Source organism: Xiphophorus hellerii, chromosome 2 (genome assembly GCF_003331165.1).
Source record: "Xiphophorus hellerii strain 12219 chromosome 2, Xiphophorus_hellerii-4.1, whole genome shotgun sequence".
Classification (NCBI taxonomy): domain Eukaryota; kingdom Metazoa; phylum Chordata; class Actinopteri; order Cyprinodontiformes; family Poeciliidae; genus Xiphophorus; species Xiphophorus hellerii.
This window is the reverse complement of record NC_045673.1, coordinates 2,224,684-2,244,690: the sequence shown is the minus strand read 5'-3', so window position 1 is coordinate 2,244,690 and position 20,007 is coordinate 2,224,684. Positions and strand designations below refer to the sequence as shown.

Genomic DNA, 20,007 nt, shown 5'->3' with positions numbered 1-20,007 from the left:
GTGCTCTGCAGGCAGTGGCAGAGGTGCATTGGTGGGGGCAACTTTGCATTTGTGGTTTCATGTCATGCACAACAAGGTTACTCCCTCTCCCTTCCTTCCTCTCTGTTTTTGTTTTGCTGATCTGTCAGAGAAAGAGGGGAAACAAAACAACCCTTAACACAGTAACAGCGTACAACCGGAGAAACTGCAGGCTGCAATCGATCCACGTCGATAAAAACAGTCACCACAAGCATCGAGACATTCATGCACAGATTCAATTTAAAAGAGGAGCAAGAAATGGAAATATCCCTTTCACTTTATTTTAGTGGATTTTGTGGAGTTCAGACTTTAAATCACTTGAGCAGCATCACACTTTAGATGGACAAAATAAAGAAAAGAGAAAACAGTGTTACACTGAGGTTCCTCTCGGTTGCAAGTCTTTATTAGATGAATCTGACTCATTACAGAAGTTTCCCTGCATTTTTCTTCACTGAAGTACTTGCAAAGGTGTAAATGGATCAAATCAGCTTTTTTATAGCTGATTTGATCCATCAAGAGTTTTGAAAAATACCTACCCATGTAAATTAGAGAGCATGCATGCTTTCTGTTTGTTTTGAATATTAGAAATGTAATATAGATAAACCACGCAAGAACAACCAGTCAGGTGACTATATTGCTCTCAATATATTGTCAAAAAATCACAAATGTGGCGTTGTCTCTCTTTTTTCAGGTTCTTCAACAAGCAATAAAATAAGTAAAGAGAACTGAAAGGCCGGGCAACCAAAAAAACCTCAACCTCGAATGTTTCTGTGTTTTTCAGCATCTTAAAAAAAAATTTCTGGTGATAAAGGAATAAATAAATTTAGTATCATGATTACCTTTATCATGACTATTGTATTGTAATGCATTTGTAAGCAATTAACAAAGGTGATGTATTTTCTGAAATAAATTAATTGTGCCATGGTTCACCTGAACACAAAGGATATATAAAGTCCCAGGACAGAAGACTCCATTTTATGCCTGGAAATACGGTAGTCAGCTGCTGAAGAACCAAACTTGTAGGAGCTAAATGACCAAAACTCTTGTTAAAATGTTGTTATTAAACAGTAACTTTAATAATAGTTTAAGTAATTTAATAAACTGATAAGTTAAACAGAGAAACAATAAATGTTAATTTACTTTAGCTAGCAGCAAGTAACCAACAGCTAGTAGCTTTTAGCTAGTAGCTACAGGCTCTGAGTTTTCTCAAATTTCCAACTTAGTTGAAATTTGTTATAAATAATCATTTTTAGTAACATTAAAGATTTTGTGTGGATGAAAGGCCAAAACACAAATATTTCTCTGTTTTCTCAGATATGGACATGGCTACATGTGAACTACGCCTTAGCTACATCAGTATTAGCATGCCACATGTGGCCTTGTAGAACTGCATTTCAGACACTAATGTATTCAGTAATTTAACTACACAGAAACTGGACATGAAATCATGGAGCGGTTTGCGTTGAATCTTCTTGTGAAATTAAGGGAAATGCCGACAGCAGCAGCTACGTTTACATCTGTCCCCATGTTCTCAGTGAATCTCCAGCCCGTCTCCTTTTCTCAACCTCCTCCTCTTCCTCGCGTCATCGCCTCCTGGCAGTCCACTTTCTGCTTCTTGGGGAACCTTTTGACTGATGTCCCAGCTCATTGTGTGTGATGTTGACTCTGTATGGGTGTGTAACGGCGCCCTGAGATACTGTTGCCACAGTGTTGTCTTTGGTGTCTGCTCCACTGCTGCCCTTTAGACCCCAATAACCACCTTCTGTGTCAGTTTGTAAAGCATTTCTCTCTACCCTTTTATTGGTGCCTCTGCCTCTTTGGAACACTGTATTCTGCTTCCTTCTGTCTTTTACAGCTTATAATCATCTGTCCTTGTAATGCCTGCAGCCTCCATGTTTCAGCCATATCCCAATAAAAACGCGACCTGTTGTTACTCCACCGTCACTACTGGCAGGGAAAACGGGCTGCAGTTGGAGACGTTCTTCTAACTGTGTGAAATGTTTTCATTCATTTACCTCCAACTCTTTCACATCTCTGTAAAGTCTCCCCTTAACATGCTGTTTCCCATGACCAAACTCTGCTAGAGCCCTTCGAGTCCTAAGGACTGGGGAGCAAGTTACCATGGTCACGGCAATCAGGATTGTGAACTTGAAACTTCCCAAGAGCCGCCTTGAGCTCCTTTGAACCGCGTGTCATGCTGTTAATATATATTACAGATGAATGGACAGGGGTTTCAGTGGATTCAGCCTAGATTAGGTTTCTGTGGAGCCCAGAGACAATATCCCACCTAGAGCAGGAAGAAGAAAGTGTTGGACTAAGAGTGTCCCTCCTATAGCAATGACAGGCCGAGAATCTCTTAAAAGTACTTCAGTGTGAGGAATCGCGGGGCTCCTGGTTATTTTGGGCATCATTGAAGATGTGAGTGTATTCGTCTTTCTGACAGCACAAACCAAAATAAATAAGAGCTCTGGACTTCACTGCTGCTAAAATATATGAGACCATCAATCTTTTGTCAAGATAAAAACTTTCATTTTAAGCAGAAGACAAACAATTAGTTCTACTGCTACAACAATTTGCAATATTGGTGATTTGTTAAGTAATAGAAAAAATATATAAATGAAAATATTGAATAAATCCCACAATATGTAGTCGTTCTTATAACTGCCTTTTTAAAGCAGTGTAGGTCTTTTTTGCAGTCAGAACCAGCTGAATTTATCTTTGTGGTTTGCGATCTCTGTTCCATCTCATTTAAAGGATTTAAAGTTGAGGACTTGTTTGAAGGGAAGGTCTTATAATCTCTGTATCTGTGCTGGAAGCTGGACCACATCTAAACGTGTCAGTACCAGCATTCCCACAAGTCCAAGCTAAACAGATAAAATTGATTATATTCTAAATGATCTATAAGTAGTCTCCTATAAAACTGTCTAAAACACATTTCCTGCTAACAGCTCAGCAACTCAGGAAGAAATCTTCCGACGCTGCAGATTAATTGAAATGTCTCTGGTCCATATGCAGGAATGTGATTTTTATTTCTGTGTGTGTTTTAATCATTATCAGCTTTGGAAGTGTTAAAATACTTTAACATTGATTCCTCCTACATGTTTACGGTTCCCTCTGTTGACCTCTGCGTGCGACTCCAGGCTGCTGTCCATCAGCTCAGATGAGCTGCCAAGAAATTGCTCCTCAGAAGATTTTAGCTGATTTATCAAAAGTTATAACGTAGGAGTTGCTTTTATGTACATTTCATTGGCAGTGAGGTTATGCCACTAATACTCGCAGTGTTTTGAATAAAGCCGTCGGATCTCTGACCATGTGTGTTTTGTTCTCCCTCAGGGCTCCAGAGATCATCCTGGGCCTGCCGTTCTGTGAGGCCATAGACATGTGGTCGCTGGGTTGTGTAATAGCTGAGCTGTTTCTGGGATGGCCTCTCTACCCCGGAGCCTCCGAGTATGACCAGGTAACACATCTTTACTTCAAACACACTGGAATAAAAGATTTCAAGTAAACATGACTCAGCTCCTTCAGACTAGCCAGCAGCAATTAGCAAACACCTGAACATCATACGAGCTACTTCTGGTAAAAATGTTGTTAAAGAAGTGGTTCTTAACCTGGGTTCGATCGAACCCCAGGGGTTTGATGAGTCGGTCTCAGGGGTTCGGCGGAGCCTCTGCCGCGGAGGTAAAGACACACTTGTGTAAAGTCATGATGACACGCCCCGCTTGGCCATCACTTGCTGCAGAGGATCATGTTGCATTGCTCGGCCAATCAGTGCTGCGGGGAATTTAGTGCACGCAGTATCAGCGACTGTTGTAGTTGTACGTCGCGTGGTTTCTTTCTTAATATTTTAATCCATACTAAATATGTCGAGCAAAAGAAGAAGAAAATGAACAGACTTTGCTCTGAAGATGCACTTGCCAAGGTGAAGCCACGCCTCTCTGAACTGGTCTCCCACAAACAACAGCAGAAGTCACACTGATTTACAGGTATGTCATTTGTGCAAAACTTTATTCTGGCCCCAAAAAAATATTTTGTGGATTCCAAACAACAAAAAACAAATTAAATTTAAAATAAAACAAATAAGTTATTAAAAAAAAAGGTAATTCTTTGAAAAAAAATCCAAATTTATTTTTAATTAGTAAAATAGTAAAAAAATATTTTTGGGGGCTAAAATTCTTTTATGGGGCCGAAATATTTTTTGGGGACCAGAATGAAGTCATACTGTAACTTGCTGTGAGTTCATGGTTTTGTTCTTTGAGCAAAGGTGACGTTCATGCACGGCTCATTTTGTGCACCAGCAAAAAAACATATACCTTTGTCTTGAATTTGGAAAAAAATATATTTTATTTATCACTAAAGAAGGGTTCGGTGACTGCGCATATGAAACTGATGGGTTCGGTACCTCAAAAAAGGTTAAGAACCACTGTGTTAAAGGGTTAATAGAGGAGCCATGTTGTGATGATTTCCTGAAGGTGGAGTTTCAGAAAAAGCAAAGAGTTTTTAAAGAGACAGAGGCCCAATTTCAAGATGTTACATTAAGAAGTCAAATTTCCTTTATATATCAAACGTGACTTGTAAGTCTCATTTGATATATAAAGCATTTTACAACTGAAGGTAACATAGTTATTTGATTGTGCATGAAAAAACAGAATACTGCCTTGTTAAATAAGTGGTGTAAACCTTTGGATGAAAAAATGTTTAAGTTAACCTATTTAAATTGAATAAAATATTCTCTGATGAAGCCATGTTTGTTTAATGTTTGCATTTTAATAAACAGAATGTTGTTGTTGGAGATGTAGGCAGAAAAGCTCATTTATGTTCAACAAAATTCATCAAGTTACTTTAGCTTTGTAATTCTTAAATTGTACAACACTTCTTCACTCGTTTTTATACACTGCAATTGGTTTGCACAAATTTAAGTAAACACAACTGATTTTCCTAACTTTTGTTTTTGTTTATGTGCTGCTGTTTGTTCTTTATGAGATAATTCAGATAAAATGCGATAATTCTTGCAGGCTATTATAGCCGCTGTTCTGCATTGCCATGTTGCTCTTTCCTACCAGCAGATGTTCTGATCTGACTGATTATCTTTTTTTTGACATAGTAATAAAATCTATCATGCATAATTTGCTTTTAAGTCCTTCCTGCCGTTTCCATCATTATCTATCATTATCTCTGTAAATGTATTTTAAACCTCCAAACAAGCCTCCATCATAAAGCATTTCCCTTTTCTTTTACACGATCAAATGACCATCTCAGACCTCAAAGTTCTTACAAAGCATTTTCTTCTTTTTTTTTTTTTTTTTTTGCATTTCTGTCTTGCAGATTCGGTACATCTCACAGACACAGGGTCTTCCGGCAGAGTATCTGTTGAGTGCAGGGACGAAGACCACCAGGTTCTTCAACAGAGATCCAGATTCCACCTATCCCCTCTGGAGACTGAAGGTACAAAACAAAATAAAGAACTAGTTACATTTACTTATGTAACTTTCTGAAATGTACTTTCAGGAGTAGTTTCACTAAATCGTACTTTTTTACTTTTATAAATGATCTTTACTCTGAGTCAAATTTCTGGATACTTTACTTGTGAGTCACTGTGAGTAACTTCACTGAATGAAGAAAAACAAAAAATGCATAAATCTGCTATGTTGTAGTCATGATATTTATTTCTAGTATTTTTATTCTCTTTGTAGTTTTTAAAACACCAGAATGTGGACGTAACTTTGCATTCTCATTTGATTGACGTCATCAGTTTAAATATTAAATCAGATGTTCTGACCAGTTTCTCAGTAGTTGAGTAGCCTTTTAACCAAATATTTTTTTACTCTGACTTGAATACAACCTTTGGATAATCTATCCACCTCTGCTAATTTCTATTTATGAAATAAAAAAAATATATAATGAAAAATAGAATAAGATAAACAAATATTGCACTATAAACACAGAACAAAGTGAATAATTAAGTGGCGGTTTTTATTTATTCCATTTATCTGTTGCTGCTGTACATGTGAGGCATTGAACCGAGGCTTTTGTTGTGTTCTGACTGTAATGAAGGTAAAATGGATCAGTGTGGGAGCTCTGATGCTGCTCTAAGCTCCACTCACTGCCCTCTCTGCTCTCCATTTAGGCCACTCAATAAACAACGTCAGCTTCATCTGAACTTCTGGATGCCACACAGACATTTTGCATATTGAGTTTTTGACTGCAATGAGCTGCAAATATGATCCGTCTCTGCAGCACATAAAGATGTATTGTAACAAAAACACAAAATCTTACCAATTATTTTTGTCTAGTTCTTCTTTAGTGTATTTTTGTACTTTATCTGCAATTGATCTTTGCTGGCTGAAGGCAGTTTGCTCTTTGGGGACAATAAACTTTATCTAATGTAATCTAGTTTCTTGTGCAAATGTCTTAATACACCTGAAATAAAACAAGTAACTTTTCAGTAAGATATATGAGCTAGCTTTAAGTCAATAATTCTTGAGTATTGATAAAAACTACTGGATCCACTGGCCAAATTTTTCACTTAGAAAAAATGTCTTGTAATAAGTGAAATAATCTGCCAGTGGAACTAGTAATTTTCATCAATATTAATGAGTTATTTATTTATCACAACCTTGGATTTCTTGCTATTGTTAGTTTTGTCCTATTTCAGGTGTATTGGGATGCCTGCCCTAGAAAATAAACCAAAAATACGTAGTAAGATGTTGTGGTTTTGCAGTGTAAATGTTCTGGTAGTGAAGAAATAGCATGCAAAGGCAGGGTTAGGTTCTTAAGCAGCATTTTACACTCATATTACCTAACCTACATGCACAACACCATATCTAGTGGAAAAGTAACCTGAATACATTGTTGCCTTGGTGAAGTACAGTGGTGGCAGCATCATCCTGTGGGGATGTTTTCCTTTAACAGGTGCAGGGAAGGTGATCACACAACATGAGAGGATAGATGGAGGAAAATTCAGGGCAAACCTGGAAGAAAGCTTGTTTTAAGTCGCAGATAAAACAGGAGGAGTGACTCAGTCGTCTGTAAAAAAGTCAGATATGCAAGGGTGTGAATACTTTTGCAAGACAATTTTAAGTTCTATATACAGTACAGACCAAAAGTTTGGACACACCTGTGTGTCCAAACTTTTGGTCTGTACTGTATATGTGAAGAGAACATGCTCTAAAGTGATTTAGATGTTTGTGGTATTTCTGTTCCAAAAAAAACCCTAAAAACTCCTCCTTTTACTCATTTTTTATTTTTCTGCTACAACTGTAAAATTGCAGAAAAGCAAACTTAAAATAACTTTATGATGAACTTCAGGAAGAACGCCTTATATTAAAGTCATCGTGACATAACTGAGCAGAGCCGCCAAAGCATTGCAGCTCGTTACGACTGCCTCACATCTGGTTTGTGTGAAATCTAGGCGTCCTTGAAACGTTTCTCTGTCCCTTCCTCTTTGAAGAGCGACGGCTGAGCTTTAACTCGACCTCGCCATGTGTTTCCACCAAACGCCAGCTGTGGCGCGTTGCTGGCTGTAATTAAAAATACTTTTGTTAAGCCAGGAAATTTCTGCAGTCGGTGTAAATCTGCATCTGTTGGAACGTAATGATGGCGTGTTTATACCTGTCAGGTTTGTGTCTGTCCAGGTGCTCCAGTGTAAATCCGCTGTGTCGTCTGCGTATTGTTGCGGCGTTGGTGTGCAATCTGTTAGCAGGGCATTTGTGTGTTACCCCTGGGTTACTCAGAGGGCAGGATGAGGTCTGCTGCACATCAACAACAAGAGGCTATAATGAGCCAAATGTAAATAGTATATTTCCAGAGGGAGAAGTTTGATGGTATTTCTACCAAACATCTGCTTCTTGTCTCCTGCAGACTCCGGAAGACCACGAGGCTGAGACGGGGATCAAGTCCAAGGAGGCTCGCAAGTATATCTTCAACTGCTTGGATGATATGGCACAGGTACGCTGTCCGCGCAGTGTTGCCAGATTGGACAGGTTCTGTCCAATTGGGCTGCTTTTGAACTTTTGGCTGAAAGAAACACATTTGGACTGGTTTTTAGGAAATGTTTAGAGGAAAATAGTTGATATTGTGTGGCAGAAAAACACCAAACCTTTGACAAAGAACTTCATGCATTTATTTTATTAGCTAATTTACTTTGAAATGTTTAGAATCAGTTGAAAGTGAAATCATCAATTATTAGTAATTGATTAATTAAGTGTCACTGTGTAGTAGAGATGCAAAACATAAATCCCAGTTAAACATCATGATTTAAAAAGACACAGCCAAAAAAAAACGCCCCCAAGTTTTATTGTCTTCCAGCAGTCAAGTCCTAATCAATCAATAAATAGTCCATCAATTCCTAGTCCTGGGAGTTCTGAATTGATTCAAAAAAAGCTCAAAAATTTATTTTAGATTAATTTTAATTATTTTAGCTTAAATATTTTGTACAATTATATTTTGAATAATTCTTTGATTTTTTTAAGCAAAAGCTACGCAGCTGAGCTAACCTTATAGTGGTCATTTAAAATACCACTATTAGAATTTTATGCACAAACATTTGAAACTGATGAAATATGATTCGGTATGGAACTGAATTTTAAAAAATTTAAATGTCCTGTTTGTTTACGCTGTCTTTTCTTCTTGTCATTCACATAATTTAAACAAAATCTCTAAATAGAAAAACATGTTTCTGAATTAAAAGTCATTTCTGAATTGAATCGTGACCCTAAAAATCTAATTCAAGTCAAATCATTAAACAAGATTTGCATCTCTAATATATATATGACTACATGTGGCGCTATTAAAATAACTTTTATTGGGCTGATTTTTTGGAATTGGGCGGGCGTTATGTTGTGTTTGGGCTGGAAACTGTCAGCCAGATCTGGCAACCCGTCAGCAAGTCGAACCAGAGAACTATTGCTTTCTTCTGCTCTGCCTCTCACGTCCAACACAAGCAGGTTAAGGTCCAGAGCCGGTTTGATCCATCGCGTCCTGACAATTATCTGCCAAATGTAAGAAATCCTTTTAAATATTTACGCTGCTGAGGCCGGATCTCCAGCTGCAGCAGAGTTCAACTGATACACGGAGTTTTACAGAGCCAAATGAAAGCAGCTGTTTGCTGAAACTCCCGCACGGCTCTCCGCCTGTCTAATAACTAACAGACATTCAAACTGAAAATGTGCTGCGACTGGTTAACAGGCCTTGATGTTAACCTTTGTTTCCTTATTTATGCTGCTGGGTGCAGGCTGTGGCTGTGCCTCATCTGTATTTCATGTAAGCATGTAATAACCAAACCCACTAAATGCTGCTGATATCCTAAACCTCAGGCTTTTTTGGAGCCAATTTGCACTTTAGGGACAAACCACATATGGTTTATTCTTCAGAGCATAACTGGATAGCATTGTGTCAAGTATAAAGCTCGGTAGAGGGGGTGTTATGATGTGGGTTCGGTCACTTAGTTCCATTGAAAGAAAATCTATGGGTACAAATTCCAGCCATAAATATTTTGCACTTGTGAATCAAAATGCATAGTTGTGAACTGAGTGTGTACCATAGGTGGATACTGTTAGCACATTATGTTAGCAACACACCTTGGTTTCTGCTGAAGGAAGAAGACGCAGTCAGCCATGTTTAGTATGAGTGTAGTGATCAAAATGTCTTCTAGAAAACAAACAGTTTTTTTACAGATGAATGTTGTTATTAACTTTGACTTTAAGGAAGTATGCTACAATGTTAGCATGAAACAGGAAGTTGAACTAATTGCACAAATGTTTAACAAAAAGTCAAATTTCTCCTGTAATGGAAGGTGTTGAATTAGAAAATGTTAAAAAAAAGGAAATTATACTGTTTCAGGTGCTAATTAAGCACTCAATACTCAGTTTTTAAAATTAGTAGTTAAAACTAACTGTTCTAATTATGCTAACCATGCTAATCTTGCCAAATGCTAATATATGATGCTAAAGAGAGAAAACAAATTCAAACTCTGTTATTTTGTTTTGTTTTCTAAATATAAAAAAATCTAATTTATTCTTGTCATAGATCATGTTGGATTAGGAAATATTAAAAATGTTTTAAATAATTCCCGTTGAGGTACTAATTCTACACTGAATACCATCAGTTAGTAGTTCAGACTGACTACGTTAATTATTCTAATATGTTAATATTACTCAGTGCTATTGGCACTGAGTAATGTTATTGTTGTTTTGTTTTCTAAATAAATTATATCTAATTTTTCTTGGTAGGTAACAATCATGTTAATCTTGCTAGCATGCTGAAGGCATAAAATTAAAAATCTGTTTACATTTCATCTGCAAAAACAAAATAACTTTTCACCAAGAAATTGAAGTTTGGTTTAAGTTGATTATTTCGTAATATTGATGATAAAATCCTAGTTCTACTGGCAAATTATTTCACTTATAACATTGAAAAAATGTCTTGTTATAAGTGAAATAATGTGACAGTGGAACTTGTCACATTATTATTGACTTTAAAAAAAGCTAATATATCTTTCCAAAAAGTTGCTTGTAAATTAGTTTTGTCTTATTTCAAGTGTAATAAAATATTTGCACAAGAAATTAGACAAAAATACAGATTTTGTTTTTGTAGTGTAGGGTTGGGAGATTTCTGTTCCCATGACGGATCAGAACCTGAGTGATGTTTACCTGTGTATATATCACCCTTACCTGATTCTGCTGGTAGATAATGGGTTCAGCGATGATTAATATGGCTCAAATGTCATCGTCACGTTCCGTGGTTGCTGATAATCGTTTCCAAGATAAAAAGGTTTGGGCAGGTGGATTTCCGCTGTTGGTGGATGTTCATCTTGATTACATCCAGACAGCGGCCCCTGGAAAAACCAACCATGTGGACACCCTACACATGTTGCTGCTTAAATGATGGAGACAATTACGGAGGTTCAGTAGTGCCCAGGGCCAATGTCAGGCCGGTCTGGAATAACGTGGTCAGCTGGGACGAGATGGTATCACTTCCTGGGATTGTTGGGTTTACAGCAGCAGGCAAACGGTTTAATGAAGCCAACCTGTGCTGGCATGATATCCCCTGGGTGTCATGTATCTGTATCTTCGGTGCTTCCAGCTCTGTATCCTGTCTTCCTCTGTTGCAACACCACTCGATTTACCAAAAAAACACGTGGAGGTAAGATTCAGAGCTACTAACATGGGGTAAAAATGGCCTGTTTTACCCCATCTCACTGTCCTGACCGCATAAACAAGTCAACATTGTGGACATCTGTGCCTGCGTTTATAATGGATGATATAGCTGAAGGCCCTGCAAGGCCGAGGGGCGGGGAGCCAGGAAGTGATAATGAACCTCCTTTTAGTCGTGGGAAATGTGTGGAGGCTTCAGTCATGAGTAGATCTAATTGAAGGGAAATCAGACACCAGCTTACAGTAAATGCAGGACTGCAGGAGGAGTCCGGTGGAGAACGAAGGAAGACCGGAAATACTGTAAACATCCACCGTAATCTGCAGTCCATCGGTTTCTTTACTGATAACCGTGACAGGATGGCCAGGGGGCATCATGGTCTTCATTCTACTGCACTGCCTGTAAAAGGGTTCATACCCCATTTCATCATGTTAAAACCATAAACAGTAATGTATTTTATTGGAATCTTCTTCGATAATCTCACACAAAATAGCCTGATTGTTTGATGGAAGGAAATCAGTACAAGTCTTTAGTCAGGATAAACTGATCCACTTTTTTCACTTCCAAATATACAGAATTGACTTAAAACTAGTTAATCTATTAAAACATGTAATCAGATTAATCACACTCTAGACCTGTGAGTAATAACTATGCTTAACTTTATATGCTTGAAATATTAAAAAGCATGTTTTGGAAAATAACATGCAAACCAAACATCTCCATTTCCTTAGATTTATGAAGGTTTAAAATAATTATTTTGTTTCCAAAGCAGAAGGACAATTGACCGTTGCAATAAGTAGACTTTACTTTGGTTTTATCTTTTTGTTGTTGTTGTTTTTAACATACTCTAATGCTGCGGTTTTTAAAAGCAATCTGACTCCTCGCTCATCTTTTCACTCGTGTTTGTGAGTTGATGCCACCAACCTGGCAGAGCAGTTTTAGCCTTTTCTCTGCCTACATCTCCCAGAATGCTGTGCGATTCTGGATCAGAGTCTGGTGAAATTATTGAATATTCTATCAGATGTATTATCCAGTGATATTGATCATGTTATATATTGATATTGATTTATTGTCCAGTTCTAATAAAAAGATGAGATTATGTTTCAGCCTCTGTTTCTCCCTGGTTGTGTAAAAAGGATTTGGGATGATGTTGAAGGCAGGACTGTGTCATGCAGGCCATGATGTCAGACGCAGCCTGGTTGATCCTGTTGCTCGACATCTGATCGCCTTTCCTTCAGAAATGCTCCTCGCAGCACACACGGACTGCCTGTGGTGTTTTGCTGTTTGGGGATTTTAATCGGTTTTAAAGAATTGGAAATGCCTAGCTTCTCTCTTCAGTTATATCAGTAGATGACAGGAACATTTTCCCCTCCTTTTTTGTTCATTTGTCACTTCTGTTGGACCTGATTGTTCACATTTCCCCAAAGTCATCTCCCTACAGAGGACATTGTGATTATTTCTCACCTCATTTCGCAGATTATTCCTTTATCGATGCCAGCGGAGATGACAAACAAAGAGGCACGGCTGCAAAAGCTGAATAGCCTGCATGAAGATAGGGGCTTGAATCAGATTTGCCGTGTTGACTGGCAGCACATCTGATAGACCCTGGAGCAGACCCGCAGATAAGCGCTGCGTCTTTATGAAAAACAAGCCTGCTTCCTCCACAACAGTCACAATAAACAAGGCTGCCTGTCTGCTGCCTGGTCCTGCTCCCACTGCCTGACAGTCTGCTCAGCGGCTACATCCTGACCTTGTTGCCCTCCGCTTCGTCCCTCACCAGACGCCACGACACTAAAAGTAGCTCAGAATCAGAATTAGTGCCTCACATACCGAATCAATCTTTGCTTATGTGTGAAGCGCTAAAGCAGAAAGTCGGCTGCCTTGCCAAGTATTTACCCACAGCCTGGGCCGCAGTGTTTATTACGGCTGAAGCAGCTTGATGTTTCAAGGCACCTTCCCAGAATTTCCCTCAGAACGTATTTACATTAAGATGCTGTGTCAGCTTTTTCAGAGCTGCTCACAAACTGATGTCCTGTGTGAAACTGACAGCCAGTGGCCGTGTTTATTGAGTTCCTCTGTTTTGTTTGTTTTTACATCTTTGGAGGAGATAAAATTCTCGCTGAAGGCCCCGGGACATTTTTCATCTGCTGCTATGAATACCAGTGCAAATGTTTCTAATCCCACTGCAGAACAAGGTTATCACTGAGCTCTGACACACTCCTTAAATTACCAGACCTTCTGTGTATTATTAGCTTCCTTCTTGGGAAAATGATGTGGTGGATATTTTTCTGATACCCAGAGCCCTGAATCATGCTCTGAGGAAGTGATGCACCGATCACAGATTTTAAAGTTGATTTCTGATGACCAATCTTGTGAACTTCTGACCTACAAAACTGATTTTAAAAACTGCCATTGAATTTACTGAAAATTGACAACAAAACTAAGTTCAAATACTGTAAGATTTTTCTCAAAAACAATCTCAAATAACACAGCTGGCTTTCTCATGATCACCGAAAATCTACAAATACAGTAAAATCCTCCAGGTTATGGGATTAAGAAATATATAAAACCCAACAGAATAATTACAGGATAATTTCTTTACTCCCTTGCAAAACAGATTATGCCTCAATATTTTTGTCTTTTTCTTTTTTGCCTTCCTGAAAATTTAATGTGCCTCAAATCACAAGAAATTCAATGTTTTTCTGTTTCTTGTCAAAAATAAATGATTGTCCAACTTAATATTTAAGAAAATACTCTGATTTCCTTTTATGCATTATGACGGATGTTTAAGTTACTTTTCTGCTGTGTTTTCTTGTTTACTTTTGTCAGTAGTGCTGCAAAGAATGTGTCTAGTTAAAGTACACCTTTATGCAAATGATGTCATAGTTTACTCAGCTGATTCTCTCTTAAGGACGCTATTCAGTAGCTTCAAACTGTTTTTCATTGTGTCTCTTAAAAACGGTTCTTAGAGTGAAGAAAACTATATTAATGTTTTACATAAATTTGACAACTTATTTAGAGAGTATTATCCAACAGCGCTGCCTTTCTGTCAGACTGCAGTCTGAGCATTCAGCAAAGAAGCTCAAAGTTATGCAGGTTTACTGTCAAAATAGCTCCTGTCTTTATTTATCAGTCAGAGAAAATGCATGTAAGCTTTTTGTACATTCTTGATTATGCCAAGATTATTTATTTGCATACTTTACCTCTTTGCTCTTTAGGTTTTGTGTATAAAATACAGATTATTTGTACAAAATGCATCACTGTGTACTTTAAAGTGGTTTGTTGGCCCTTATTAAGCCTAGAGCGAATATATCTTTATGTGCAGACCTGAACTCTGTTTAATGCTTTTAAACAGTCAAAAAACTCTCCCAATGAAACAAAAGCATTACATTTTTTTCTCACTGTGAGAGTTTTTTTATGTTTTTCTATATTATGTATTATGTTATATGCCATGTCAGATGTTTAGCTTGTACCTTCTCTTGTAAGTCTGTGTCTCCTGGTTATTAAATATTGCTTAAATGAATAAATCTGTAACAAACCCTGTTTTCTTTCTGCTTCCAGGTGAACATGACATCAGACCTGGAAGGGAGCGACATGCTGGCGGAAAAGGCAGACCGGAGGGAGTTCATCGACCTGTTGACCAAGATGCTGACTATCGACGCTGACAAGAGGATCACCCCCATCGAAACGCTCAACCACCCCTTCGTTACCATGTCGCATCTCCTCGATTACCCTCACAGCACCCAGTACGCCCTCCAAACTCCGTTTTATTGCTGTTTGCACCGTTTCCGCTGTTGTGCGCCACGTGGGCTCACTCCCGCTCTGTCTGTGCAGCGTAAAGTCATGCTTCCAAAACATGGAGATCTGCAAGCGTCGCGTCAACATGTACGACACAGTCAACCAGAGCAAAACGCCCTTCATCACCCATGTGGCCCCCAGTACCTCCACCAACCTCACCATGACCTTCAACAACCAGCTGAACACTGTGCACAGCCAGGTGAGAGTCAAAGGAGACAGATCACTGAAATGATGAGTTGTGTCCTTATTATGACAATGACTTGCAAAAATATTCACACCTCTTCCATATTTAGATATTCTGCCACAAATTTTGATGAGTTTTATTGGGATTTTATGTGATAGACCAGGAGTTCCCAAACCTTTCCATGCCATGACCCTCCTAATATCTTAGTACACTTGAAATAAGACAGAACTAACTTTCAGGTAACTTTCAACAAGATATGGGAGCTTGTTTTAAATAATTTCTTTAATATTAAAGTTCCACTGTCAAATTATTTCACTTGTAATAGGACATTTTATCCATGTTATAAGTGATATAATCCTCCATAGGAACCAGTACTTTTTGTCTTCTTCTTATTTATTGAGATATTTGTACTAGAAATAGACTTAAAATACTTGGTAAGATTTTGTGTTTTTGCAGTGTAGGTATGAATACTTTTGGAGAAGCTGATTTATTGTTCTTTATTTAAAATTTAAATTGTCAAATTTGAAGCTTGACTAATAATTAGCATATATGAGAGTATTTGTTTGAGAATTACTAAAACAAAAGCCAATTAAAAAGCTATAAACTGTGAATTTTGTAATCAGTAGCTCCTCAGCTTCCCTGCCAGAAATGAGCCGTTTCTGCTCTCATTAGGTCCATTCTTCCTGTTGTCAGTTTATCAGCCTCGCTCTCCGTCTGGGTGCCTGGATATCTGTCTGCCCAGAGTTTCTGTCTGTGGCCCGGTCCTGTGGGATTGTCACAAAGTGCTGATCACACACACGACAAGCCGCGCTTCCTGCTTGCCCAGCATCCCTGGGCTTCCAGGGCCTTAAGAATCCCTTCACCAGGCTTCCTCGCTCTCCCGTCCGCGTCTGTCTTCCCTTCTTTCCTCCCGTTTGGTTGAGCCTGTGGTGCTTTACCGCTTTGTTCCCCAACAATCTGTGAATCAAACTGCTGACTTTTGGCTTGTGCAGGAATCACAAGAGCTTCTGGTTACAAGGTTTACCAGATTGTGCCCAGCTACAAATCCAACTCTATCTTCTCTGTCGCCACTATACTGAATGAGCTCATATAAGCGACAAAAACGTCGTCTTGCTGTGATTTAAATGCGTCAACATTTCCTCCTGCCTGTATTTCCTGCAACTGGCTCTCAGGGCAGCTAAACAGGCTCAAGTTACTGATTTATTTTTCTCAGCTCATTTGCAGAACTGGAAAGTGTTTTTGGCTTGTGTTTTGCTCCTTCTGTGCCTGTTTTGATGAATGCCACAGAAAAATATTGATCATGTTTTCCTCTCCTAATGTTCATCACACTCTCTAAAGAGAGCAAATGAAAAATGAAAGCTCTGCTCCTACATACACCTAATGCAAAAAGCTAAAATTAGACGTCGTCTCATGGTACAACTCCTCATCTGAAAAGAAAAAAAATGTTTCTTTTAAAAGTGTTTGTTTCTCAGAAGATATTCCACACGTCTAATGCTTAAAACATGCAGAAGTTACCAAATTTACATAACTATGCAATCACAGCTGACTGGAAATGTATTTCTGTCAATCGTAACTGAGATGGAAACTAGACAGGAACCTTGTGACATGTGATTTATTAACTTTACTAACTTTTCTACACAGATTGACACTTTGTGTGAAAAGCTGATGTAGAGTTTTGCTCTAGGCTGATTTTTAAGATCACATCACATTTTAGTGGGAATAACAAACATTTCTGCTTCTGTCAGGTTCATGTTAGCACTATGTCCGAACTTTACATGAACTCATCATGGACATGAATATCACATTCACTTTGGCTTTTCACTGATGCATTTCAATCAATCCTTTTTTCCGGGTGGATTATTATTATTAATCAATATAAAACTCCAGGGATTTTTAAAGATAATAATTTGGTGCACAAGTTTGAATAAAAAGTCAATTTGGTTAGAGGTAACTTAGAAATAATCATTTGAATTGTTCATCATCATGATGCTGCCAGTAGTTGATTCAAGTTTAAGTCATATAATAGTTCTTCTTTATAACATCCACGCTTTGCAATCTACAATTATTCCTGGCAGCAAAGCAGTCCCTCAGCATGATGCTGCCACCTGCACATTTCTCTGGGTTTGAAAGTCATGATCTAATTTGATCATGAATGAAAGAATCTGGCTACATTTGTTTCACTCTAATGCATAATTGGAAAAGTTATTGAAATTTTTCTGCAAAAAATATAAAATATTGTGTTTAAGTGTCTTCTAACTCTCACCTGCAGGTGGCAGTATTTTTTACTTGAATCAAGTAAGCGTAAATATTGCAAAATTAGTTAGCAGCACCACAAAAGCAGTGGTTGTGATTTTTAAAAATGTGTGTGTTGTTACTAATTTTACAATATTAGTTAGAAACATTGGGAATATTTGCCAAATATTTGAAATATTTACCAAATATTTCAAAATTTGTCAGTAGCAACACACAATCAGTGATTTTCATTGTAAAAAAATCAGTGATCCAGGCAGATTATGTTAAATGATTATTGATGCACTAAAATGCCCTTTATTTCGCTGCAATTGGAGACATTGAATGAAAGCATGTAAGCATTTGATCCTTCGTGCTCCATTTTTCACTTGTGTGAATTATTTGAAATATTTGAAGTTAATTTTTTTAAATCTTTCATTGGGGATGCAAACAAATCCACAATACATTTAAACACGTGCAACCGATTCTTTCTTTTAAAATTCATTATAATTACATATTTTCAGCCCACAACAAAAACAGAATGTATGACCAGCACCGTAAATATTAATAAACACCCAGAAGCAATTTATTCAAGTAAAAACCGATTCTGTGGTAAACAGCTCAAATGATTCAACTGCATTTATTTTCAGGGGATTTTGTGTCATTGAGTTATTATTCATGCAACCGTGGCATTGATTGCATTTCCACTCACATCCTTTTTCTCCACCTAATTAATCAAATGAGCGGTTTGCATATTTTAAGATTCCTCTGCTCTGCCTGCTCCCAGATTCTTTCCTTGGATTCCCTTCCATTATTTCTGTCCAGATTGTTTCTGCTGATTCCATCCCACCTCCCTGTCATTCCCATCAGAACCTCCACCCTCATGACTTTTATTTTGGTCCCACCATTCCTTTAGGCCACCAACCTGGCTCCCTCCTCCACCAACAATGCCACCCTTTCCTTTGCCAGTCCTGACGTCTCCATACTAAACTACCAATCTGCACTCTACCAGCCCTCTGCCGCCTCCATGGCGGCTGTGGCCCAGAGGAGCATGCCGCTGCAGCCGGGGGCGCCGCAGCTCTGCGCCGCTCGGCCCGACCCCTTCCAGCAGGCGCTCATCGTCTGCCCGCCGGGATTCCAAGGTAACCACGTTAACGTTAGCATGGGAAAACCTCAGAATATCACTGAAAATTATTTATTTCAGATGTTCAAAAAGGAAACTAAAATATTTTGTCACATTTGAATCTTTCAGGACAAAGAAAATCTGAGCAAAAATGAAAAGAAGTTGTTTTAAAATGATGGTTTCATATATTAACCACCCTGGCTTCATGTGAAAATCTACTTACCTTATGAATTAAATGTAATCAACTAATTTTCACCATTTTTAACGATTTAAACAGAAGAATGAAGACCTCAGAAAGCAACACATCTGAAGTTATTCAAGATTACTTAAGTACATCTGGGTCATGAAGCAGGACAATACAAATATACAAAGATTGTCAAGTGGCCTAGTCAAATCCCGTACTTAAATCCAGCTGTGAATTGCCTTGAACAGGCCATTCATGCTGAAAAATCCTCCAATGTGGATGAATTAAATCAATTCATGAAAGAAAAGTGACCTAAAACTACGGTACTCCTCAGCAACTTATTACCTGTTAAACGCTGCTAGAGCTCAATCAGAGGAAAGTTACACTTTCAGTAATAAATTAAATCATCATTTCAGAACAATGTTTTATATTTATAGAAACATCTCAGTGTAACAACAAAAAGCAAATGAAAACTCTGAATTTTTTAGATTCATATGTGAGGGACTGCTGAGTGCAACGTCACTAACATCATCCACTAGGAGCGTAAGCTATGAAAGGTCATTACGATTTAAACTGGCAGTTCACAGAGTGCTATAGACACGCAGAAGTTCAGTGGAAGGAAAAACAGTGTCAAAAGAAAGCTTTTACAAGAAACAGTGATGACTTCAGTCACGGTGTGAATATCTGATGAGAAAATGAATTATGTGTTTTAATTACTTTAAGCCATAGTTACCAAAATGAACAGAAATAAATGCTTTGATTATCTCACTCTGTGTGATGAATAAATATGTGAGTTTAACTTTTTGATACAAGAAACCATTTTTTCAATAATAATTTTATTTTCTCTTGATTCACCTGTATGATTTCAGCACACAAAGCAGAAATGTATTTAGCATAAAGTCTGAGTTATTTTAACTCTGATCTGAAATGTAGTCACGTTCTGAGCGCCTGTCATTCTATTTTTATGACATTCTTCACTTGTGTTTTATTCATGAGCAGGTTTGCAGGCATCCCCTTCCAAGCACACCAGTTACTCTGTGAGGATGGAGAACGCGGTTCCCATAGTGACGCAGGCTCCCGGTGCCCAACCTCTGCAGATCCAACCTGGCCTCCTCACACAGGTGAGGGGCACATTCCCACATTTTAACTTTATTTATTTATTTAATTTTTAAACAGGAAAAGATGAAAAGAAATCTGGCCTGGCTCAGCATAATTACTGTTTTACAGCAGGTTCCTCTTCTGCAGAACATAAAACACACAGATATGGAACATCACATCCCATTAACAGACACAGAGACTTACCAATTTACAAAACAGTCGAAT

At 38.0% G+C, this 20,007-nt stretch overlaps 1 protein-coding gene across 3 annotated transcripts in view; it reads left to right on the top strand.

The window, feature by feature from the left end:
• Positions 1-20,007, top strand: part of hipk2 (homeodomain interacting protein kinase 2) — a 99,281-nt gene that overhangs the window by 60,609 nt on the left and 18,665 nt on the right. For 2 of the 3 annotated variants that reach the window (XM_032580347.1, XM_032580337.1), the window contains exons 3-9: positions 3,352-3,475; positions 5,341-5,460; positions 7,876-7,962; positions 14,728-14,912; positions 15,001-15,163; positions 18,294-18,519; positions 19,684-19,805. In XM_032580347.1, the coding sequence (XP_032436238.1) occupies positions 3,352-3,475; positions 5,341-5,460; positions 7,876-7,962; positions 14,728-14,912; positions 15,001-15,163; positions 18,294-18,519; positions 19,684-19,805 (1,027 nt within the window). The remainder of the gene's footprint in view (positions 1-3,351; positions 3,476-5,340; positions 5,461-7,875; positions 7,963-14,727; positions 14,913-15,000; positions 15,164-18,293; positions 18,520-19,683; positions 19,806-20,007) is intronic. The other variant, XM_032580353.1, reaches the window with a different exon arrangement.